This window comes from Passer montanus, unplaced genomic scaffold (assembly GCF_014805655.1).
Source record: "Passer montanus isolate IOZ18808 unplaced genomic scaffold, ASM1480565v1 scaffold141, whole genome shotgun sequence".
Taxonomy (NCBI): domain Eukaryota; kingdom Metazoa; phylum Chordata; class Aves; order Passeriformes; family Passeridae; genus Passer; species Passer montanus.
The window spans coordinates 435,533-460,157 of NW_024361053.1; the positions used below are offsets into that span (position 1 = coordinate 435,533).

The 24,625-nt window shown below is 39.5% G+C and overlaps 1 protein-coding gene across 3 annotated transcripts; it reads left to right on the plus strand.

Annotated features, from left to right (window-relative positions):
* The first annotated feature begins 311 nt into the window (after nt 1-311).
* Nucleotides 312-24,197, plus strand: ERGIC2 (ERGIC and golgi 2). Of its 3 annotated transcripts, none has more exons than XM_039700517.1 (14): nt 312-444; nt 5,280-5,425; nt 8,278-8,386; nt 9,819-9,865; nt 10,858-10,928; nt 11,773-11,813; nt 12,529-12,630; nt 14,083-14,178; nt 14,851-14,906; nt 15,882-15,980; nt 17,126-17,223; nt 20,566-20,728; nt 21,591-21,670; nt 22,437-24,197. In XM_039700517.1, exons 2-14 carry the CDS (start codon nt 5,320-5,322, stop codon nt 22,500-22,502), a joined length of 1,134 nt encoding a protein of 377 aa, XP_039556451.1. In that variant the 5' UTR covers nt 312-444; nt 5,280-5,319; the 3' UTR covers nt 22,503-24,197. The 3 variants fall into 3 exon arrangements, with proteins under 3 accessions (XP_039556451.1, XP_039556452.1, XP_039556450.1); XM_039700518.1 differs by lacking the exon at nt 312-444 and adding an exon at nt 494-651; XM_039700516.1 differs by lacking the exon at nt 312-444 and adding an exon at nt 3,132-3,292.
* The last annotated feature ends 428 nt before the right edge of the window (nt 24,198-24,625 follow it).

Genomic DNA, 24,625 nt, shown 5'->3' on the forward strand with positions numbered 1-24,625 from the left:
ACCCCCAGCAGGCCGGCCCACGGCGCCTCCGGGCCCGCACCCGGCACCCCCAGCAGGCCGGCCCACGGCGCCTCCGGGCCGGGCAGCGGGCGGGCCGCGGGCGGTCCCGGGCGGGGCCACGGGCGGCCGGAACTGCCTTCGCCTCCTGGCGGTTCCTGGAGCGTGGATCCTCCTCATTGGCTGAGGGCGCTCTCGCCCCAGCCCGCTCCAGGGCGCCGCTGCCCCGTCCCTCACGGCCGCCCTCACAGACACTGCGGCCGCCGCTCTCCGCCCTCGTCACCCCTTCGCTGCCCCTCCCTCACCTCTCAACCTCCAGGACTTTCTTCTCCTCCAACCCCCTTGCCAGCCACTCCCACCGTTCATCTCCATATTCGCTCTTTTGCACCTGTTTCCCCCGCCCCTCCTTCTCCTTCCCAAATGCCACCTCGCTGCCTGCACGTTCCGGTAAAGCGGCCGCTCTCTCTCTGAATCCCTGCCTCGCCTCACGCCCTGCAGGCGCTCCCGGCCGATCCCGCTCGTGCTATCCAGCCTTTCCCTCGCCCTTTCGCGCTAACAAAATGATTTTTCAGCTATCGTGAACCACCTGTGCAGGCGACTGTAGCAGCAGTAAACGATGGGGGCTTGTGTTTAGTCTCGACATGCTTTACTCAGGTTTTGATTTTAGTTTGTATATCCTGCACATGGTTTCCAGCTTTTTAACTAATGCTGAAGTGTGTTGAAGCGCAGGTGGGCGATATCTGTGCATGCTTACATTTCTTTCTCTTGTTTAGTCTACTACCGTCCTCTTTGTTACTGTCTTTGATATCAATGTTCCTCATAGCCCATACTCCTGCGATTCTTTTTCCTGTCCTATGTATTTTGTGGTTTGCTAAACCATATGGGTATGATATGTGATTTCCTCTCTTTGCACACATCAAGGGACTTCATAAATCACCAGTGTTAAGAAGTGCTGGGGTTTTTGGGAAGACAGTCGTGTTTTTGCATAGATGGCTGCATTTCAGTCTGGGGTGCTTTGGGATCTTTTTAAAAACTGAACTGCAACAAAAGCAGCAGCTGAGGGGCAGCCTGTTGGCTTACCTGCATGGTTTGCTCTTGGCAGCTGAATTTCTTCCTCCTTGTCAGGCTCCCTGAGGTTATTTGGCAGATAATTATAGGCTTAGGTGTGATCAGGGGAGCAGAAAACACACGGGTGTAAGGAAAGGAGCCGGGTTTGGAGTAGTTTGGTACTTGATGGCTGCAGTACAATTACTGTTGTGTCTCTAGCACAATGCAGTCAAATACATTGGGTTGGTGTAATGGACAGTGTTATCATTATGTAAATTTTATCTGATTTTGGCAGATAATTATAGGCTGCCACGACTTAGGTGTGATCAGGGGAGCAGAAAACACACGGGTGTAAGGAAAGGAGAATGGTTTGAACTGGAGTAGTTTGGTACTTGATGGCTGCAGTACAATTACTGTTGTGTCTCTTTAGCACAATGCAGTCAAATACATTGTGTTGGTGTAATGGACAGTGTTATCATTATGTAAATTTTATCTGATTTTCCTAAATTCCTAAATTTTTCCCTCATAAAACGTCATGGAGACATCTGTAGTTATGAATAAGACTGTAGTGGTGCAAAGCTGCAAGCAGTTTTGTCCTGTGCCACTTCTCTGCAAGAGGCATCTCAGTGTGATGTGGAGCACCAAGGCTGAGCCCATGTTTGTCTGTGAGCAGATGAGATTGTTTGCCTGTGAAAACATCTGCTGAGCATCTCTGCTGCACAGCTAATAACCAGATCTATCAGTTTCTCCTTCCAAGCCTCAGTGCCAAGAGCATTTCAAGGGAAAACAGGGCTTAGCCAGAAAAATCCCTGGCTGCTGAATTACACCCTAGGACCCAGGCATGTCAAAGAGCTTTATGTGCCTAAAGCTGCTTGCTCTTTCTGAGATGAGGGAACAAATGTACAATAAACATATTTTTAGCCTAGTTGTTTATCTCTTGTAATCTCATACTTCCCCCCTCCTCTTTTTGACTGTCTGATCCAGTTGTTATTATAGTTCCTAAAATGATGGAAATAGACTGATCATAATTCAGTGAGAACACTGGCATGTTGCTGCATTTTGTTTCCATTCTTCCTGCCTATCCATAAAAAGCAAAAAATAATCTGAATCTCTTCATACTCCTTTCTTGTTTCAGGCTCCTTTTATTCTCAAATGCTGTAGATACCCCAAGAGTAGTTTAATTCAAATTGTGTATACTTTGGCATGCTATTGAAACTCTTTTGTCATCAATCTACTTTTTCCTCTAAACTATTAAAAAAGCAAATCTGAATTACTGTTGCAGAATTCACCACTACTTGTGTTTCTAGGGTGTGGGTTTTATTTGCTTGCCTCATTATCAAAAACACTGGAGACTTCAGTCTCTTTTTCAGATGTATGAAGATAAATGTCTGTTATAATTTATTTTTCTTTAAAACCTTATATTGAGCAATTTTAAAAAATCCTCTTGATATCATCTAAGAACTTATTACGCCCTGGAAGGTATTGGGAGAGCTCCCTTTTTGGCTGTTTCTGGGTCAGCTACCTGTGGGCAGGGTGGCAGTAACATGATGGGACTTGCTAGGATTGTAAGGAAAAATCTGGAGATAAACTAATGCTGCAGTTACTAAGGCATAAACCTTTGGAGAGGCAGTGCCTGTTAGTTAACTCCACTAGCACAGGGAAAAGGACTGAGATTTTGGGTATACGTTTGCCCTCTTAACTTTTTCACTTCAAGTCTGAAGACTGGTTTATAGGCTTAACATCTTTCCTTCCCCTCTATTATAGGCCACTGTCTTAAAGCCTTTTTCTTCACAGCTAATCCAAGATGCTGCCTCTTTCAAACGCTGCCTGCTTCTGTATCCATAGTGGCCAAACCAGTATCAACACTGCGAGCCGCGTGACAGCCCTTGAGCAGTTTGCTTTGGAAGGCGCTTGTCAGCCATCGCTTTAAAACATCACTAAATACCTCGCACGGTCACCGATTCTGCGGAGCAGCACGTCGGGGTGGCACGACCATGCCCGGGAGCCCACGCGCCTGCGGGACGGGCGGCGAGCCTGTGGGGCAGCATTCCCTGCTCGGCTCCCGGGCAGCATTCCCTGCCCGGCTGCGCTCCGGCCGGGGCCTCCCGCGGCGTGGGGAGCCGGGCCCGGGCCCCCGGCAGGGGCTTCCCGCGCCGTGGGAGCGGGTGCTGGGACGCGCCGGTAGCGGCTTCGCTGCCAAGTTGTCCGGGGAAGAGAAAACTGCCCCATCCCCGCAGCTGGGTCGGAGGTGCGTGGCTTCGAGCGGGCCTCTGGTCTTGAGTGGCATTTGTGCTGTGCTTTGTTCCTTATTTATCGTGAATAATAATGCTGATAATGTTTCTTAATGCAGTTGGCTCTTGGATTCATAATACCTGACTTTCGTAGCAGTGGACTCCATATTTTTGGTGTGTCTGTAGTACATGTGTGGAGATGGGTAGGGGGAAGGCATCAGGTCTCCATCTGGGTTTGTAGCTGAAAGTGAGTCTGTGTAGGATTAAAGAAACCAATGAACAGATTGCATATTTCTAGCTGGATTACAAATATCCACACACTTACTGATGCAGGGTGATTTAGAAAGTTTTTTAGTAAAGTGGTCTCAAATTCCCTGTGTTTATCTTGTGCCTCTTTACGGTGTGCTCATACACATGCGATAGCAGGGAAGACATGCAGAAAATGAAAGGGTGCTGTGTTGGCTTCCTTGCTGAGTGTGTAGGATAACAGGCAAGCCCTGCTGGTGTTTCCTCTGTGCTAACTGCTGTTATGACTTCAGTTGTGTCCAAGCAGCTGCTTTGCCATATCTGTGCTTCCTGATTATTTTTTTAACACTATAACTAAAAGCCTGTTCCAGCAGTTCTCTTCTCTGCCCACTCCAACTGTGGTTTCTCTGAATCCTGTGCAACACACACGGTACCATTTTGTTGATATCTGCAGCCTGACCAAGTGCAGAGTCTGTGTCTGAAGACAGTTTGTGTAACAAGAAAGTTGGAGGCATAGATAATTTTTTTTGTGTGAGCTTTCAGTTCCAGTAGAGCCTGTTGCTTTGTTATTGCATGGTACAAAGCCTGGTCAGCACCAGGAAGGGGCAGAGCAGGGAATAGATCTTGAGTGATTTCACTAGGACATGCCAGAGATTTGATGTCCTCTTGAAGATGAGTTCACAGATTTTTCTATAAGATGATGATGAGAGCTGTCTCATGTGTTGGCAGTGTAGGTTAGCTTGCTCACCTTATAGTGTTTAAATGAGGAGCAATAAGATGACATTCTCAGAATACAGTACAGGGTAGATGAGTTCACAGATTTTTGTATAAGATGATGATGAGAGCTGTCTCATGTGTTGGCAGTGTAGGTTAGCTTGCTCACCTTATAGTGTTTAAATGAGGAGCAATAAGATGACATTCTCAGAATACAGTAAATGCATGATGGTTTTCATAGTCAGAAATTCAGGTTGAAGTTCAGCAGTTCTCCAGAAGAAAAACAACAATGTCAACTTGTTAAAACTTGCAGTGTATTGGCAGGACCAGGCTGTGAGCATATTTGCATGATTTGGAAATGGTTTTAGACAGTATTTCCAGGGCAAGCTGCTTTTCTCAGCATCTTGCTGCTTAACATGACTCCAAGCAGAGATCATATCATGTACAGACATTCTTCTGAAGGATGGAGTTAGGATTTGATCCATGACTTGCTTTGGGAGGTATTTTTATAGAGGAAAAAAAAAAGGTCATTTTATGATCGTAATATTCTACACCTGTAAAAATGCAAAATGCACCTTTTTTTTTTTTACCTTTGAGATATAATTTGTGCCCACGTTGGCTGAATGTAGGAGCCCAGAGCTGTCTGACATCTTCTGAAGTTTATGCAGCCTATTAGATATTTCCTCCTAAGTCAGTGATTTCTGTGCACTGTCAGGTCTGTTCAGCAAATTTACTTCAGGACTGAGTTTGAATTTTTTTTTTTTAAATTTAAAATGTGATCTATTCACTACCAATAAGAACTTAATTGAGAAAGAAATTAGTAATAATTAAATGGTGAATGTGCTGGATGTGGCTGGACTGTAAGCAGCAGTGTCCAGGCCAATCTTAACAATTTTCTTGAAGTAAGAGTGACTATCCAGTTGTCTAGTGTGTGTTTCTTGATATTTCTGGGGTTTGAATGGCCTTATTATTGCTTTATGTTAAAGCCACTCAGTTTGAGCAATCTTGCTTGTGTCTTTTAATCACAATTTACTCTCACATTAGAGGGAATATATGAAGGAGGAGGTGGAGGAGTGTGCTGAAGATGAGGCGACTGAATCGGAAGAAGACCTTGAATTTGATGAAAGAATTGGATGCCTTTCCAAAGGTTCCTGAAAGCTATGTGGAGACTTCAGCGAGTGGAGGCACAGGTAGGCCTTGTTGAGATGCTGATATTGGTAGAAACTTCAGTGTGAGGAGGACAGGCATCTGTGTTTCCTTGAAACTAGCCAAAATTTGTTTCTTGAATGCTTTGGTGGACTGACTGAGCTCATCCCCTTCAAGTAAAGACATCTTATGGAAACAGATCCATCACTCATCTGAAGGGAGATTTTTGTATAAAGTTGGTGAGACTGTACCCAGTGTAAAGGTTAGAAATAAAAGCTTCTAACCAGTTGCAACTGGAAGTGCACCGTGCCAAGGCTGTAATAAAACTTACTCATTTGTTGTCTCACCAAGCTCTTTTCTTGGTGTCAGGTTTCTGGGTGAGACTGAGTGAGCATGACCTGAAATGATGATGGAATTCAACACTATGCAACACTCCACTTTTTGCAAAAGTAGAAAAATATTCTCCAGAGACAGATAAGTTGAGAATAAGGATGAAGAGCAGTTTTCTAAAGCTTGAAAAGTGTACTTTATTTTAAGAGTAAGGAAAGCCCTTTGAAGAACTAAACACTTTAATCCAGGACATTTGCTTGTACTTTCCCTATTAGTCACTTGAGCTTCTCTGAAAAAGCTGAGCTCTGTAAAAAAGACCTTTCTTTACATATCTGATCATAAAATTGTGTCTTTAAGTTGAGCTGAGTTAGATTTGAAAATAGTGACTTCATCTCTTGGACTGTTGGAATTATTTGCAGATGGGAAACTGCTAGCACTTAAAAGTGGAGGACAAAAATCTCTCTGGTGTGTGATTATGCCTGAAGCTCAGTTGAATAAAAAGTTGAGGAAGCAATTGCAATCTACAGATAAGCCTTTGAAGTTGTTATGGCACTTATAGTGTAGAAGTAAATATCAGAAGGTTATATATTACTTTGCTGTTTCCTCAAGTGCACTGTTAATAATTAAAGGATTATTGTATATTAAATAATCTCTAAGAAGTGTTTAAATAATTCTTTGTTAATGTTAGTCCCAGTTCCTGAGGAAACAAATGTATTTTTTCTATGTTGTTATTTGCATAAAAACACCAAATTCCTAAAGAATCCTTTTTTGTAGTATAGCACCATCATTCATGAGACCTTTGCTTTGGTGAGTGGTCCCTTAAGGATTTCTCAACACTAGAAGTTACTTTGACATTCTTTGGTTTTATCCCAGTAACCTTATAAATGACAACATAGGATTGTCTTTTTCTTTGCCATTGTGAAATCTGAATATAATATTCCTGTTTCATTCAGGATTAAAGTGTCAGGCTTACTTTCTGATGTGATAGGGATCTAAAACTACTAAGACTCTATTCTCAGACTTTCATGGCCTTCAAACCCATTGCAGCAGGAGTGCTGATCTCTCTCAGTCCTGATCTCTCCAACAGCTCTCTCCCAGCTCTGGGGCTGGGAGACCCTTCAGGAAAGAAAATTCTACAAGACTTTTATTTTCCTGTTCAGATCCACACATATATTTGCTCAGAATTATCCAGAAAGCAGCTGTGGCTGTTACTGTGTTTGTGTGGCTCTGGATAGCTGATATGGCTCCAGCTTTCCTGTTGTTGCATAGCCAGGGTGAGCCTGGCCTGCTGGTTCCAGAAGAAATTGAGAGCCAGGATAATGAACTGGTTAGTGCAGTTGACATAAGCATTTAATATGTGTGATTGTTACATAGTGTCAGCTGAAAGATGGGACTGGAAACATTGCTGATCCATGCAGCAGCCAATAGCTTCTTTCCTGAATCCCCAAGGACAGTGCCTTTATTCTCTGCTCCCACCTCTGGCTTGGGGACCACTGTGTAGGGAGTTGAAGCCTATCAACAATGAGCTTGTCTTTTTCTCAAATTGCCCTTCACAGATTCCATAGAGATATTCCACAGAATGTAAATGAAAAAACCTGCAGTGCCAATAAGCTGTACAGATTGCTACTATGCTCCATAACTGAAGTGTTTTCAAGCTTATGAAAGCCATGTTTTAATAAAAGGGGCATAGCAGGTGCTTCTGTGCATCTATTACTGTGTTTCTGACTGTGCAGCAGGGTGCATATTCCCCTTGTACTTACAAGTTTGCAAATGTGATGAGTAGGCTGTCTTGGAGATAAGTGAAGCACATGTACCACTAAAATACACCAATTCGTTTTCATCCTAAAAATAATTTCAAGTTCTTCACTTATTGGTAGAATGGATAGCTGCCTGTTCTTTGTTGCCAGAGAGAGACTTGTTTGAAATATTGGGATGGGAGTCATGATTATACTGCTATACACAAGTAATATAATGCATCTTATTTCTGTTGTGTGCTAGCTTATTGAGTCTAAAACTTGATATTAAAAAAATGTTATAAAAACTTAACTTGTAGACAAGTGGAGGCTTGAAGGAATTTCAAGATGCACTACTTTCTTATTTCATGTCAGAAGTTAGGATTGAGTTTTCCTAGACCATCCCTGTCAGTGTGTGCTGTATATGTGGTGGAAGAGCTAGTCTGTTCTTAGATTTCACAGCCTCCTAATCATTCCAGTATTTGACTGTACTTAAAAAGTAGTTTCTTGATGCAATTATATGTGGAGGATGAGCTAGTCTGTTCTTAGATTTTACATACAGGGATTTCACAGCTTCCTAATCATTCCAGTATTTGACTGTACTTAAAAAGTAGTTTCTTGATGCAAAGGTGGGACTCACTCTTTTCCACTCCTGCCTGAAAACAAATACTATCATAAAAACAACATTCTAAGAGCAGGTTTTGGGTTTTTAAATCAAAGATACCAGTGTTGTACTGGTAATGCTCAACTTCTGGAATTGTTAGAATTTTGTTCTGCTTATGTTTTTGGATAGTAATTCTCACAGTCTGAATTTCTGTTTTTCCTCTGACCAGTTTCTCTGATAGCATTTACAACGATAGCTTTCCTGACTATAATGGAGTTCATGGTGTACCGGGACACATGGATGAAATATGAATATGAAGTAGACAAGGATTTTACTAGGTAACTTTGTTTGTTATACTTCTTTTTAAAATGTTAATTGTCTGCATTTCAGGGAAGAACAGATTTAAAATATTCATGTGACTTGAAAGCAATTCATAATTGAAATTGCAAATTAAATGCTGCAGGGATTTGATTTTTCGTGTGTTGATTGTTTTGGGGCATTTTCTTCTATGTAATCTATGAATAAGATAAATTGAGATTTCTGCAGTGAAGAAGTCAAAATAGTGTAGGTTTGTTATTGAAGGAGCTCTTAGGAATTACTTGGTAACAGTTCAGAGAAGATTGTAGGATGTAACTCCACATCAGGTTGGTAAACCCGCCCACTGTGGCTCAAGGCTTTCTCAGTTCATGTGATTAGTATGTTGCCATTATACTTTCTGCTGCTGGAGGTGAGCCCGAAGCACTCAGAACTTTGGTGACATTATTTAGAGGCTGTCACTAATTTTGTCTCAAGATACAGCCCCCCCGCTTTCATGTGCCTGTCAGGACTTGTTTGCCTTTCTTCCAAGAGCTGGTCAGGCACCCATGAGTTCCTGTGAAGTTAATGCAGATTTTGTGCTCTGAACACCTCTAAATGTTATGTGTCTGTGTCATGGTTTGACACTGGCACCCACGAGCTGAACTAACTGAACTGAAATAACTTGAAGAGCTGTTTGGGTAGTTGCTGTGGTAACAGGCTAAAGATACATATATTAATTGGATGTCTGGTACATCAGAAGTAAAGAAGGTTTCTGTAATGAAAAACAAAAAAGGAGAAATTTGAAGGAGCTGCATCAAAAACTCAAATGATAGTAAATCCATTCAGACAGCTGGGATTTCACATTTAGGTCTTTGCTGAAGTAGGTTATATCCCAAGTGAAGCTGTCTCCCAGGAAGGGTAGTCTGTCAGTTAAGAGACTGTTACGGGATTTGGGGTATGTCCTACTACAGGTTCCCCAGTTTGATTGTGAGCTAATCACTCAGCCTGTGGTTCTTCACAGTTTGAACCAATGGAGACTGGTATAATTTTAACTGCTTTTCTCCTCTACTGACCCTGTCTGACCCAGGTTGAGCCAGTGTTGAATCCCTTGCTTATGTGATTTGCTTGAGGTCAGCTCCCTGAGAACAGAACACTGTGACTGTAGTGAGGGAGTTTATTCCTTATAGTTTAAATTACTTTTGTGAAATTAACATGAAAACCAATAGGAAATGCCCAGAATATTGGAGAATGCCACACAATCAGACTTTTGGTGTGATGGAGGTTATCTCTTAAGTTACAAGTGCTTTAACATCCTCTTAAAATCCATGTTGCTTCACCCAAATTTTAAACAGCTATATATTTATTTATATAAATTTTGGTACTTTACTGTATTAATGCAAGTAGTCTGAGATTTCTTCTTGATACTTGTACTCAATGTTACTTAATGGATTTTTGCCCTTTTTTTCTTTCCAGTAAATTAAGGATCAATATTGATATTACAGTTGCCATGAGGTGTCAATGTAAGTATTCCATCAAGGAAAGTTTTTAAACGCTTTAAAGCCTCTTCAGAGAGCATACTTGCTGATAATGTAGTTAGATATTGTTCAGAATATTTTACCAGTGTCATTTTTTCTGATCTTAATGGCATGTAGTGATCTTGATGGCATATGACTCATTGACAGAATTAGTAAGAAATGTAAAGAAGAATATCTGTGCCATCTCACTCTTACCTTGCAGGACCTTGCTTTGTCTGTTAGCAGGAACAGGATCTATTGTTCAGTCTCTCATTAGGTGAAATATTCTAAAAGCTCATTGTGAGACACAAATCAGCAGCAGGAATTTATAACAATTTCTATTTATTTATGAACTTGGGATATATTAAGCTTGTCTGCTATTAACAGCACTGAAACCGTCACGTAATTTCATCCTGCTTGTAAACATAAGAGGGGTGCCTTCCTTATTAAAGGCAATAATTAGTATTATTTTGACATCATTTAGGTGATGAACTTTAATTGTGTTCAGTCTTGCTTGTCCTGGACTGAGAGAAGAGAGAATACTACTTCTACCAGGAATGCAAGCAGATTTTCAGGATGCACTTTTGTTGCCTAGTTTAAACCTTGCATTAACTGTAATTAGTGTAATTAGCATTAATTGTATGTCAGTGGTTTTTTTGTTATTTTTTGCAAATAAACTTTTATCCTCTGATTTGACTAGTCTTGGTCTCTGTTCAGTGCTTATAAAACAGGAGAAAATATTTATGCATAGCAGATCCTAGAAGGCTTATATGTGTGGTTCATACAACTTCTCTGTAGGTGTCAAATCAGTAAGAAAATACTGCAGACCTCAAGAGTTTTTGGTCAATGCCTATTAGCTGATACTGATGGTTAAATAGGTTGAAGGAACAATAACATATGCTGAAGTTTATCACTGTGAAACTTCATTTCAACCTGAATTTTTTTTTGCTTGTTCTTGATTGTGTATGTGACTTAATATTTCTCCCTGTTTAAAATAGATGTGGGGGCTGATGTTCTGGATTTAGCAGAAACAATGGTTGCCTCTGCAGATGGGTTAATCTATGAACCAGTAAGTTGATTCTGACCTTTTTATTTAAAAATTTAATTCCTCTTGGTGCAAAGCACCACTGGGCTGGTTTGCTTGCTTGTGTTTTTTTTTTCCTCCACTAACCTCTTAGAGGAACATTCCATAGTTGATCTCTTTTGGGCATAGCTTCTGGGTATATTTGAGCATTAATTGCAATTGAATTTACTGAGTACATTTGTGTTAACCAATATTTGGGTTTGAATTTGGTGAAAGATGTTACTAGTGATCCTGTAATGCTGATGAAGCATAGCAGGATTGGTACCTTGTCTTTAGTGCTTCGTGTGGGATGAGCCTAGAAATATGCAATCTGCACCTGGACCCTTGTCTTTCAAAGATTGCTTCTTTGCAGTTCTGGTCAGATGTTACTAGTGATCCTGTTATGCTGATGAAGCATACCTTTTCTTTAGTGCTTCATGTGGGATGAGCCTAGAAATATGCAATCTGCACCTGGACCCTTGTCTTTCAAAGATTGCTCCTTTGCAGTTCTGGGTGGGAATGGACAGAACATCTTGAGCATAAAATGTATTATTTAAACTGCAAAATCCTTTCTTAAACTATTCTGTGGTACCATGTGTGAGGTTGATTATAGCTCTGTACCCACACCCTAATTCTCTCCTGTCTTTGCAGTTCTGGTTGGGAATGGAGAGAACTTCTTATACTTGAGCACAAAATGTATTATTTAAACTGCAAAGTCCTTTCTTAAACTGTTCTGTGGTACCATGTGTGAGGTTGATTATAGCTCTGTACCCACACCCTAATTCTCTCCTGGGTTTCATGGAAGGGATGCATTCTGTGTGTTTTATTAGATGTGTTATTTTTGTTTCAGGTACCATTTGAGCTCACCCCACAACAAAAAGAATTGCAAAGGTAAAGCACTGAGAGACATGTTTATGGTTTGTATTATTTGTACTGCAAGTGACTTTGAAGTACACCAGAGGTACATGACACAGCTGTGTCTTGAGTCTAATACCTCCAGCTTGTAATTTAAGAATGCAAACCTGCAAAAAGATATTGAGTTACTTTGCTTTCCTTATAATTTAAGATCTCTGTTATGGAAAAAGAAAATTGGCTTAGGACTTAACTATTCCATGGGGCCATGTAGGTGCAAGCCAAGATGTATGGACTCTCTCAGCTTCTGTTTCCAAATGAATGCTTGATAGCATGAGTTAAAATCATGGAATCAAATGTGTAAAATAGGTATCTAAACGTCAAAGCTGAGCCATTGTAACAAATTAGCACATTCTTGCAAAAACAAATTGATTATTTCCTATAACTTAATTGACACTGTGTTTATCACTTTAATATCTTGGTGTTGTGTGCCCACTAGTGATAATCTTGTAATGGTTCTGAAGCTTGTTTGGGGATCTGGCTAGTTCTAGTATTTTGGTAACACATTGCTGTGAACACCTGAGCTTTAAATTCTGTATAAAATATTATTCCCAACGTTTAATGTAATGCTTTATTGCTGTCATTGACTTTGCTAAGTTCCTGACTTGCAACTTGCAGTTGAGGCCAATGATGAATTGTGAAGCTAGATTTTGTTTTACTGTTGCATGCTTTTACATTTGTCTCTAATCTTTAGGATGCTGCAACTAATTCAGAGTAGGCTGCAGGAAGAACACTCTCTTCAAGATGTGATATTCAAAAGTGCATTTAAAGGTGCTTCTACAGCACTGCCACCACGGTAAGAAAAACTGGGATTTTGTGAAATTACTGCCCTTTCCTCCAAAACTGTGAATTAGACTTAACATTTTATTGTGGTTATGATTCCATCCTACTCCCAGAAGACACGGTTGTAAGAAAAGATCCTGCTGCTTTTTAATGAATTTTAAAATAATGTACTCGATACTTGCCTTGGCAAGCTGTTGCTTTATGAAAACCTCTGGGGTTTCCAAACTGGAGAAGGTTTCCAGGTTTGTGTGTGTGCTTACATGTACAATGTAGACATGAGTAAATATATGCACACACCTTTTTATTCCATGTGATTTAATGCCTCCTTCTTAATGGGAATGAGTAATTCCATGGCAATACTAAACAGTCTTTTTTTAAAACTACCTTTCTGTCCACAGCTTTTAAAAGTAGTGCTGCTATTACCTGTGTCATAATGCTTCATAATTTTAAAAGAATCAACTTTTGAATGCCAATGTGTTTTGTTAGTTAATTCCTGTGTCTAAGATAACACTTTTAAGATTGTGTGGAGAAAGCTTGCTGTTTACACTTAATTCCAGCTACTCAGGAATGTTAAGAAATTAGTGCATAGAATGTTTGGTCTGCTGAATCTAAATGCTGTATGATTTTATTTTTCCCCCATGGGAAGAACACTTTCTACATGAAAGCTGAAATTTTCTCTGCTTAGAAACAGCACTAAACAAAAAATAGTGAATAAAACAAAGCAAACACTAAAGCTGCCATACACACTTCCTGTGTTGTAATCTCCCTTCTGAGGATCAAATGTGTTCCTCCTTCCCAAGGCAAGCCTGAAGATGGCTCAAAAAATCTTTTTTTTCTCATTTGCTTGATGTCTTCAGATTAATTAATTCCTGCTGTGCCTCTGTGTTGCTTGTTAGTGCAGTATTTGAAATCGTATTTATGCTTGAGATGTATTTCAAAAAAAGTTGGTTTTCATCTCCCTCAAAAGAGCAGATTTGGAATTAGATTTTGTGTTGTGGACATCACAACATGAGTAAGGAGTGGAAGCTTTTGTAAAAAATAAAGTTGAAAGCTCTTCTTGCTACAGTGCTGTTTGTGTGACCAAAATTTATTTGGTTCTGTTCATTATAGCATTAAAATTCTCCCAAGGAGCCATTTTTGGTAGAAGGAAGTGGGAAAATATAAATCCCTGGGGCAGACATTCTTATAGTCTAATGTTCTCTGTGTGTTCAGGTATCATAAGCCAGCCTTGTAGGCCAGATCTCCAAATACAAGTATGAATGAAAGCTCATTGAATTCATCAAACTGACCTTTACTAGTTTCCCTCCCTTCCACCATCTCTGCTACAATTCAAGATACAATAAGGACTGGTAGAGGATAATGCTGTATCTTTATGCCAGTTAAAAGATGTCTAACTGTACTGCTGTTATTTCTGCTAGACAGTGAATATTCTCAAGTACTTTCAATGTTGTTTTTATTTAAACAGGGAAGATAATTCATTACAGTCTCCAGATGCATGCAGAATTCATGGTCATCTCTATGTCAATAAAGTGGCAGGGAACTTTCACATAACTGTGGGCAAGTATGTTCTCTCCAATTCCTGAAAATAAAAAATCCCTTGACTTCTACATTCTGTATAGTGCTTGTATCTATATGTGTGTGTGCTTTTATGCTTCAGTTAATGACTGGGTTTTATTGACCTTCCTGTACTCATGCTTGGTATTTTTTCCTATGTAATACCTATTCTTGCTCTGTTAATTTTCTACATAAATTGCCAAAACCGTGCACTGCATTGTTGCATGTAATGTAGTCATTATGAATTTCAGTCTTTTATAGGATGGAAACTCTTGAAAGAGTTTCACTTGGGCAGTTCTGCAGCTTTTCATATCGTAGGACTTGGTGACTTCCAGAAGTATAGTGACTTGATGAGTTCCTGACATTTCTAAAAATGCAAGACACTAGTTTTGTCTAAGAGGGTTTTTGTGAATCCAAGATTCCTGACCTTACTGTTCAGTCTGTCTGTACTTGACAGTAATAAAAATGTCATATTTAGGTTTTAAATAGATATAGACCATAGATACCAGTTTTTAAAAAAAACATATCTGTGTCTATATGTCTTTAAGCATATATATCTTATGCTATACATATGAGAATATGTACATATATTATAAAGTGTTTATTGAAGTAGAGGAGGAAAGGTAATTTTTCTACATAGTCCTGTGTGGATTGATAAAACATTTGTTGCTTTCTTCAGGGCAATACCACACCCCCGAGGCCATGCACACTTGGCAGCCCTTGTAAGCCATGAGTGTAAGTTCCTTCTGTCATCTCCATACCAATATGATTCACTTCAGTCAGAGTGCTGTCTTCTAGTTCACGTTAGGTTGCTGTTTTAAAGATGTTCTAGCTGTGCAATTGCATTGCAAAAACAAAGTGAAGAACATTCTTTGCAATGATCTCACTCTGTAACAATTTGCTTTCATACATTTAACACCATTAAGATTGTCTTTAGGTTGCTTCTATAGTAATGATAACACTGGAATCTCAGCTGTACTTTGGTGTAACATAGATGCCAAATGAAATTCCTGTATTTCAGTCCAAACTACCTCTTTCCTCAAAGACCTTTTTAAAAGGTTAAAAATTTCTAACCTTTTTCCTTAGAAACTTATTTTTTGGATTATGAGTCTAGGTATTAAATGTGTTGCTGCCTCACTTAATGTGAAGCAAATGTGACTTACTGTGAAAAATTAACTTGATTAAAACAGTTACAGTTAGTTATGCCTCCAAATGTCTGCCCATGAATTTATGTTAACAAAACTTTAATAATTTTATACATCTTAAGTACCTGCCAAATAGGCAGTGTAGTAGTGACTTGGCAGCTGCCTTACACTTCCTCTTTACGTTTGATTTACTAAATTTTTGTCTTTTTAATGCAATTGCTTACAAGAATTGTTCTTCTTCTTCTATCAACTGTAGAATAATAGAAGTATTTGGCCAACTAGAAATTCTCTGTTATAAAATTATAGCTCTGTTCAGCTCCACCATGAATTCAAATACAGTTACAATTTGGTTTAGAAGCTCTTTTCTAGAAAAATTTAACTTTTCTATTAAATATTTTGGATTTGAGTTTTCTTTGATATGTAGGTAGATCCAATGATGTGTACAGTGTTTTTTTGGTAAATGCATTAATTAGAATATTTCAGTGTTGGAAATGGGTGCATCTTTTTCTCTAAGTACAGAATGTCATAGTTTAAAAATACTTCATTTCTCTATATTCTCTTTCAGCCTATAACTTCTCCCATAGAATAGATCATTTGTCATTTGGAGAGCTTATTCCAGGAATTATTAATCCATTGGATGGAACAGAAAAAATTGCATCAGATCGTAAGTGTTGTGTGTTTAAAAAAAAAAAATAAATGTTTTGTTGAGTTCCTCAGTAGTTACATTTGAATGTTATCATTTCTCATAAATGTTGTGATTGACAAGCAGCATGTCAGGCTAAATTTGGTAGTGAGCAATGCCCTGTTCTGATATCCACATGACATCTTAAATGGGCATTTCTTTCTAATATCTGCATTGCTGTTCTGTGCTGTTTCCTTTGAGGTGATTTGCAGTTTTTTCCAGGCTTTTTATGTTGAAGTTACACTATGTCTGGCCATATTGCAGCAGTATGTTACAGTGGAGAATCTGATTGTTGTGATGATGGGGAAAAATGAGACTGATTTGGTTTAAAAAATAGCACCAGGATCCTTGGATTCCATTCCTGTATTTGGTTTGTCCCTTCCAAAGTGTGTTTTGTGATGAAACAGGATGGGTTTGTGGAGCACTTTGTTTCCTCATGTATAAATAAAGCAGGGTAGTAACCTGCCTCATCCCACCGCTGGCATTCCCTGTGAGAGCGAAGCCCAGAACCTTCTACAGCTGCTGTTGTCTCAAAGCCAGTCAGTTCTTGGCTCTTACAGCCAGAGTGGTTTAGTATAGTTGCAATAAATAAATTGCTTCAGTCTATTGGTGTTTGTTCCCTTAGGGAATTGCACAAAGGGCAAATGCATGAGTGTGCTGATGGCTCTAGAAGAATTCTCTCTAGGTGTAATGGAGAGAAAATCTGTTAAGCAGTTTAAAAGGGCTTCCAGCACTGTAGATACAATTCAATGGCCAAAATCTATTCAGACCACTTTGAGATTTGTATACATCTTGAAACATGTGAGAGTGTGAAACTTGTTCTAGAGCCCTGGAAAACACTACTTGTGTGTTTCATTTGAAGCTTTGAGTGGCCTGACTTTAGTGAGTCTTTTCATGACATGGAAAAAATTTAAATTTCTGAGTATAAATGGGATATATGTCTTTTCCATGGAAACTAACTTTGTGCAGATGGTGCTGAAGCAGTTTTGGCAGTGCTGGCATTCCTTGAAGAATGTTCCTAGTGCAAATGCCTTAGCTGATTTATTATTTCTTTGAGTTATTTATGAATATCTCAGATGGCCTTTGACTCTTCCTGATTCAACAGTCTAAGATTTTTTTTCTTCTAGACAATCAGATGTTCCAATATTTTATCACAGTTGTGCCAACCAAACTCCATACATACAAAATTTCAGCAGAAACTCATCAATTTTCAGTGACAGAAAGGGTAAGTAGAAGAAAGAAAAAAAACATAGATGGTCTTTTTTATAGACCATAAAAAGTCTAAAAGTGATTGTTCATAACAAAAGTTCAAATGTGAAAATAGTACCATGGTTTTGCAAAGTACTCTAGCATGAAGAGATTCTTTGTAGAACATTCTAGTACACTAGATTTATCTGTAATTCATACAGCAGTGATGGTAAAAAAATAAAAATATATATGCTTGGTGACACATGCAAACTTCTATTAATGTTTTGCATCTATAGATCTGGAGTCTGATATTAGAATTAATGATAGACAGTAATTTCCACTTCACTGGAATAGTGGTGGTGGTGAAATCCTCCAAATTTTAGGTCTGTAACATAGTGTGTAGCTTTACAAATATTTAATTCACCTTTAGCTTTTTATCCATGTGGGAAGCAAACAAACATACAGCTCGCTTGAATATCCTGAATTTGGTTGTGGAGCATAAGAAACAGGAGCAGGTAGTTTGTATGAAAAGCTCATTGCACAGTAAGTGTCTCAGCTGTCTTGTTTAACCTTTGCTGAACTACCAAATTTAATTATTCTCAAGACTAGAGAGCTTCCACTTCTGGGTTTTGAGAGGCTTTTTATTCTGAATCCATAACAAGGGTACTTAATGCAGCATAGTATGTATCATAAAGTACCAATTTAAAGACTGCTGTGAATAGGAGAAAAGCCTTGCGTGTACTGGCTAGATGTCTTTTCAGATATTGAACTGTTTTCATCTTTTATTCAAAAGCCAAAAGAAAAAAATCTTTGTGAAAAGTTTAATTAAAAATGACAGCTAAAGTGAGAAGTGACAAGAGAGCCTTGGGTTGAAAGAAAATGTGGGTATTAGTAGGATGGAAATTCACTGTATTACAGTTTGTGATCTTCTCCAAGGGAGAAGAATTTTTTATTTCCTCACAATTCCATGTTGTGCTTCTGAAAAATACTGAGGTAGGGGAAGTAGGTGAGAGGTGATGTCTTGATGTTCAGCCCTGGACATGCAGGCCACTGGAGGGAAAGGTTTGCTCCAGAACTCATGAAAGCTGGGCTAAGGAGAGAATGAAGAAGAATTTCATCATGCAGTATACTCCTACCTCCTGCTGGTTTAGCCATCTGCTTTGTGTTTTCTCTGCACAATCTGCAACAACTAAGGCATCCCTTAGACTTCTGTAAGCCAGTCAACAGCTTGTCTTATTGTTCCTTTTTATTTCATCTTGCATTCAGTTTTTTTCTCTTCCTGTGTAACAGTTGTTCTTTCAATTAACTGTCCAGTCTTAGTTAGCTCTTCAGTTTTTTGTGGGGATGTATTTTTATAAAAAATTGCTACAACCACACATTACTTTGGAGAAGATCCTGTAAATAATGGAGATAAAGTGTCCATTATGTACTTGTTTGCTCTTGCTGCCTCAGTATGCAACCCTGTTTCTTCCAAAGCTTATTTGTGTTTACTCTTAGGGAACCAAATACTTCTATTAGATGAGCTGAGAAAGGTTATTAAGAGCAACAATTCACTGAACACCTTAGTGCACTTACTTTGAAAGAGTAGGCACATATGCAGACATGGGAAAAGGTGGTGAGACACCACGGCTCAAACTGAAGTGCAGTGAGGTTTAATTGCCAGTGTTGGGCACATGGGGAAGCAAAGTTTGAGAGGTGTGGGCCAGATCTTCTCCACTATTCTTGATGGTTGAGATACTGTAGTTATTTAGGTTAAAAATATTTAATTCTAGAAAGGCTTCACTGAGCTATCTGATGCAAAGTTAGTAATTTTTTAGCAGTTAGAAGTTTTTTAGTTTAGAAGTTAAATCTTCTGCAGCAGTAGAAACTGGAAGCAGATCAAAATGGTTTGCAGAAAAAGAATTCTGTTTCTTTTAAGGGTGGAGTTTTGTATGTTCTATTTAACTTCATATTCTTTTCCCACCATTTGACCTCAAAAGACCAGTAAGGCTTAGGGAAATGAGAGAGGAAAAGCAAACAAAAGTACAGTTTTGTACTTTGCAGTGGCAAGGTTCTGTTTAACTACCTTTAGTCTTCTCTCCCTTTTTAATATGACTGGTCATCCATCTCCAAATGCTGACAGTACTCATGGTTTGAAATATGGAAAGCACTTCTTACTGATTTGTTTTATTTAACCATTGCAAAGTTTTTGGGACCTGTTGTCATTACTGATACATTATTTTGGCATCCTTTTAATTTTGGTGTGGTAGCATAAAAAGCAGTATGGTTTTTGACGATGTTAGCTAACTGAAGAAGTTGCTTAACCTACATTTTCCAAAGTAGTATTCTGCTTTTTTTTTTTTTTGTACCATATTCTCTGTGGTTTTTGAGCTCAAACTGTTAAATATACAGAGAAATGGAGCTGTGATATATTGCTTTTCTGTTCAGTCCTGTTTATCTTGTCTTTTTGGCTCTTACTTGCTCAGGCATGGCTGAGTTTGTCTTCAGTCCGTTACGTTCTTTTCTGCTGTCCTTAGGTATTTTCAGCCAGACTTACCTGGCAGTGCATTTATCAGCACCTTTCACTAACAACAAAATGACAGCAGACTTTTGAAAGAAGCTTGTGTTGAGGTGTGTTCTGTCCTGAAATCTTAGTAGGTATTTATAGCAGCCACATTCCTCCTTGGTGTCTTTTGGTTTGAGAATTTGGCAAATGAAAAGAAACTAGAAATTTCTCAGATTAGGACTGAGGTGCGGGGTAGTCATAGTGAGTTATTTATTGAGGTATTTCTTGCTGTGTGACTGTTGTTTGATATGATGTAACTGACAAAAAGTTTGAAAAGAGGCTTTTGCCAAGAAAGGTTGGACCAAATGTTTCTCAAGGTGCCTTCCTGGTATTCTATGATTTATATGAATCCTCTGGGGATTCTGCCATTGCTAAGGCTGTTGGACCAAGTAAATCTTATTAAGGTCTCACACTGAGTTAAGTGATTCATAGTGGCCAATAAAGTAGGAAGAGCTGTGGCAAGTATTACACCAGTGCACTCCCCTGAGTTCACAGGCTAGGCAAGACTGTGGCATTGTCCTTATAGGTACCAACACAAATTGAGTTATAAAAGTCCTGTTTAAAGGACCATGTGAGCAAGTCTTGAGAGAATAGTACCAAAGCACAATAGTGAATATTGATATGCAGCACAGCAGACCAGTGACCAGGAAAGTATTTTTAGTTCATGATGTTTGACTTTTGGAAGGTACTGATCAAAGTGGCCTTGATACTCCCCAGTCTTCTGTTCATTCCTAACTGTGATTAAATAACTCACTGTCATCCCATCTTGTAACACTGATTTTCTTGTGACTGATAACAAGTGTGACTAACAAGTATTTCTGTCTTTTCTTTCAGGAAAGAGTAATTAACCATGCAGCTGGCAGCCATGGGGTGTCAGGAATATTCATGAAATACGACATCAGTTCACTTATGGTGACAGTGACAGAAGAACACATGCCTTTTTGGCAGTTCTTAGTGAGGCTCTGTGGCATTATTGGTGGAATTTTTTCAACTACAGGTGATTTTCAGTGCCTTCCTTCTTTCTTAAGTTCTATTGCTTTTTTTTTATCATGGTGATTGCTATGGATGAGTTGCAGGGAGTCCTGTTAATAGGTTTAACACAAAGTGCTTGTTTGTGTGCATTGAAATGTGCCATGAAGGCTACTCAGTTTTGGTGTGCCAATATGGTGTTTCTGGTGTTCTGAGGGCCTGTTGTCTCCTTTTGGATAACTATAGCAAAGTTAATTTACTTCTGGAAGAGCAAGGCTACATCTGTCTATAGATACATAGGTATCTATGTATATGTGTATACACACACACACATTGATATTCTGTGTATTTCCTGTTGTTGGGATCCGGTAATTAAACCAGTGACAAAAGTTGAGATAAAATTTCCATCTGAAGAATTGGGAAGATTTTCCTTGTTGGTGTACTGCTGGATTTTCTTCATCAAAGAAAGTAACTAAGTTGAAAAAGCACAATTCACTTACAGGTCAAGACATAATAGGGAGTCTGGATTACGAGTTCTTTCTTTCCTTGGCTCTCATTGGAAGAGAGCTCAGTAAAGAGGCTTCAAACTAAGAGCTGCTTTTCAAAGTAGATATTTCTGTCCCACACAATGTATTTTCAGCCATGAAAGCTGGCAGAGGGAATTACATTTACTAGGTAGCTTTGCTTTCTTGATGCATTTCAGAATGTTAGAACTTTCCCGCGCCCTGCCTTTGATATATCTGTTCTTCGTGTTAATTTCTCAGTGTTTCCTGTATGGGTTTACTGCACTGTGTCCTGTCTAAGTATGGTACATTAGCTTTGTTGCAATGCTTCCATAAATAATACATTTTTACTACTGGTGACAATTTAACTCTTGTTTGATGTTGCAGGAATTTTACATGGCTTTGGAAGATTTGTAGCAGAAATTATTTTTTGCCGTTTCAGACTGGGCTCTTACAGATCCACATCGGTAAGGAAAGCTTCCTCTGAGTATTTGTCTAAGAGATACAGCTGAGGATGGATGATAAGGACAACTTTGGGACTTGGTCACAGTAGAATAAGATATTTGCAATAGACCCTTCCCTTGACATACATATTAGCAGAGATTCAACAGCTTTTAAAAATAGCTGGAAAACTAAAAATGTAAGGAAGTAGAGTTCTCTAACAAACTGAATTAATGCAGCTGAGTCTGTTAGATGTCTTACATTCCCTTCACTGTCCTTACTATATTCTTTTTATTTTCATATTGCTCCAAAAATTACATGTTTCCCAGGTCTGGTCGGTCCCCCTGTCCTGGTTTTGGTTTCACATCTCCATTTGCTTGGCCTGCACTCTGAAGAGGAGGCACTGTGTGCTGGAGGGGTTCAGTGGTGCTCCTTATTGTTCTGCAGGCTGCTGCCAAGCAGCGTGAAAGAACTGAGCCTTCACCTTTCCCTTCTTTAGGCAATAAGAGAGTTGATTCTCTAGCAACTACTTGATTTTATATTACTTTTATTTTTCCCATTTAAACCTGTAGATACTTTTTAGACCTCTGCCTTTCTCTTAAATTTGGTTGAAGTTTGCCAGCTGGCAAGGTTATGTGAGTGGGGAAAGAAGGCAACCAAATTTGTATAATATTTCTGTGAGAGGCTGGGTAAAAGGCATGCAGGAGGTGTGCAAGGATGCTTTTGAGGAGGGAGGGTGGAGATTCTGTTTCTGGTCAATCCATTAACACCACCTTGTTTTTCTTTCACCAGGTTCCACTTCCTGATGGCCACACAAGCAACCACGTACCTCTAATTACAGACAATAGTACACATTAGCCTCCTGAGAATTTTTTTCTTCCTGCCTGATACAGACTTTTTTTATAATAAAGAAAACATTGTGCAATATCCTGAGACAGTGCTGATGGGCAGCAAAAATTGGAGCCTTTACAAAAAAAAACCTCCAACAAAACAATTCGTGTAATTTTTTGTCTTTGAGTTCACGTGGACACATAGGAAATTGTGAGACCAGTGAGATGGATGATCTTCTGGAGAGTGAAGGAGTGTTGCTGCCAATACAGTATTTGTTGTCGAGCTGAACATCTTTGTGGTGGCTGCCCGTGACCACTGAAGCATCTTAGTGATGCCTGGGAAGGCTGCAGGCCCCAAGGAGAAAAGAGTACAAGTGGGATGTGTGGAAGGGCTGCCAGCAGCCACAGAGGGACAGTAACAGAGCTGCAGTTTCTCTTAAGTGTGCAAATGGAAGATTGGCTTTTCTTGTTTTTTTATCATGCTGGGACTGAGGGCTAAGATGTCTTTTATACAGCTGGGGAGCGATCCTAGAAAATCCTGAAGAAGATGGGAGCAAGAGAATAAGTAAGGTGGAGCCCAAGCTGTGATGTTGGTCACAACCACTGCCTTTGTGCAGCCCCACCATTGCTTAGTGGAAGAAACGTGGAGCAGAGGAGTTCCTCTGTGCTTCCACACAGTCACTGTGCCAGCAGTGAGAGTGTCACTTCTGCCATTGGTGCAGAAGCGCCCAAGGACTCCAAGAATGCACTCCAGCCTGGACAGCTTTTGGACTTGGAATAAGAAGCCCTTTAAGTAAGGCATTTGACTGTGGTCTTGATAGAAGGCAAGACTCCCTAGTAAAGTCAGGAAATTTTGTATCCCTCTTTCTTGGTAAAAAAATTGCTCTGATGGACTCATGGTTGTAGCTGTGCTGCTCATGTGGGAGCCGTGGGAACATCCACATCCTGGAAATGGAGGGGGGAAGGGAGAAGGGGGCAAGAAGCTGCCAGCTCAGGCTGGCTGGGAGGTCTGCTAGGCCAGGCATGGAGTGTGGAGCTGGTGGTAGGTGACTTCAGGGAATCTGAATCATACTGCTGCAGACAGGTGATGAGACAGGATCTGCAGAACTAATCCTTGCTGTTCATTAAGGTTTTTGTAAATTAAACGAAGAGAGCAATATTGTATTGTAAATAAGCTACTGAGAAAGAATGTTATTAATGCAAATGGTGCTTTGAGAAATGGAACATTGTGTTACTGCTGAACTACTGGTGTACACCTGTGGTTGAACAGTTACTCCACCAGTGTAAAAAATTATTAATATGATTCCTTCTCAGCAAAACTGATTTAATAATATGTTAGAAGATGATGCTGATCCTGGCCTTACTCACCATGGAATTAATATTTTAATTAAGAGGACTAATTACAGAAAAAATAAAAATCTCTGTGGCATTGTCAGATTTTGCTGGCTTTCATTAATATACTTTCTAGGACACTTGGACTTTGTTGATGAGCATAGTGTTGATAACACAGCTGATTTGCTATGCAAAGTGAAGGGCTTCCTAAAAAGAAATGGAATAGTAAATAAAATGTGGGAAATAAGGAAAGACTTCTGTTGAATTTGGGTCTTGAGAAAAAAGTTCAAGGAAGCTGGGTCCTTGGGGATGACAGCCAGGTTTGGGGTTTTCTCTTTTGTGCTTTGCTTTTTTAACATTGATCAATTAAACTCCAGCAGTTTGAGAAACTCTTTGGTTCCCATTTCTCTTTGGCATTTCCTTCTGAGGTTTTTTTCCTACTTCTGCTCAGACTGGTTCTGCTTTGGGCTTTTCCTAACACTTGTTTCTTATCTGCCTGGAACAGACTGTACTGGTGGGAGAAACTGATCTCAGCTGATTTTCTGTAGCAGAACGTTAAATGTTTTCTATTGTCACATAAAAGAGCCAAGTGGCTTGATGTGTCTTAAATCCTTGTGTGGCATATTCATGTTGTTTTATCTAAAAAAAGCTTGTGTGAGGGCTGGTTGCTAATAGAAGAAAAATTATGATGAGATGTGAGGTGCTGCATTGGGAAGTGAATGCAGGATCAGTTTGACCCTGTGCTGTTTGCTGTCTCTCCACAGGGAGTTTGGTAGTTGGATCAGTACTGCTGCCCCTGGTACCATGTGTTGTCAGCAC

What these genes read in the sequence shown, in the direction of transcription:
- ERGIC2 (XM_039700517.1), top strand. Translation starts at nt 5,320, where the DNA reads ATGAGGCGACTGAATCGGAAGAAGACCTTGAATTTGATGAAAGAATTG. An exon ending in AGTTGCCATGAGGTGTCAAT is followed by an intron (nt 9,866 to 10,857) that starts GTAAGTATTCCA and finishes TGTTTAAAATAG; the next exon opens with ATGTGGGGGCTGATGTTCTG. An exon ending in AGAAAAAATTGCATCAGATC is followed by an intron (nt 15,981 to 17,125) that starts GTAAGTGTTGTG and finishes TTTTTCTTCTAG; the next exon opens with ACAATCAGATGTTCCAATAT.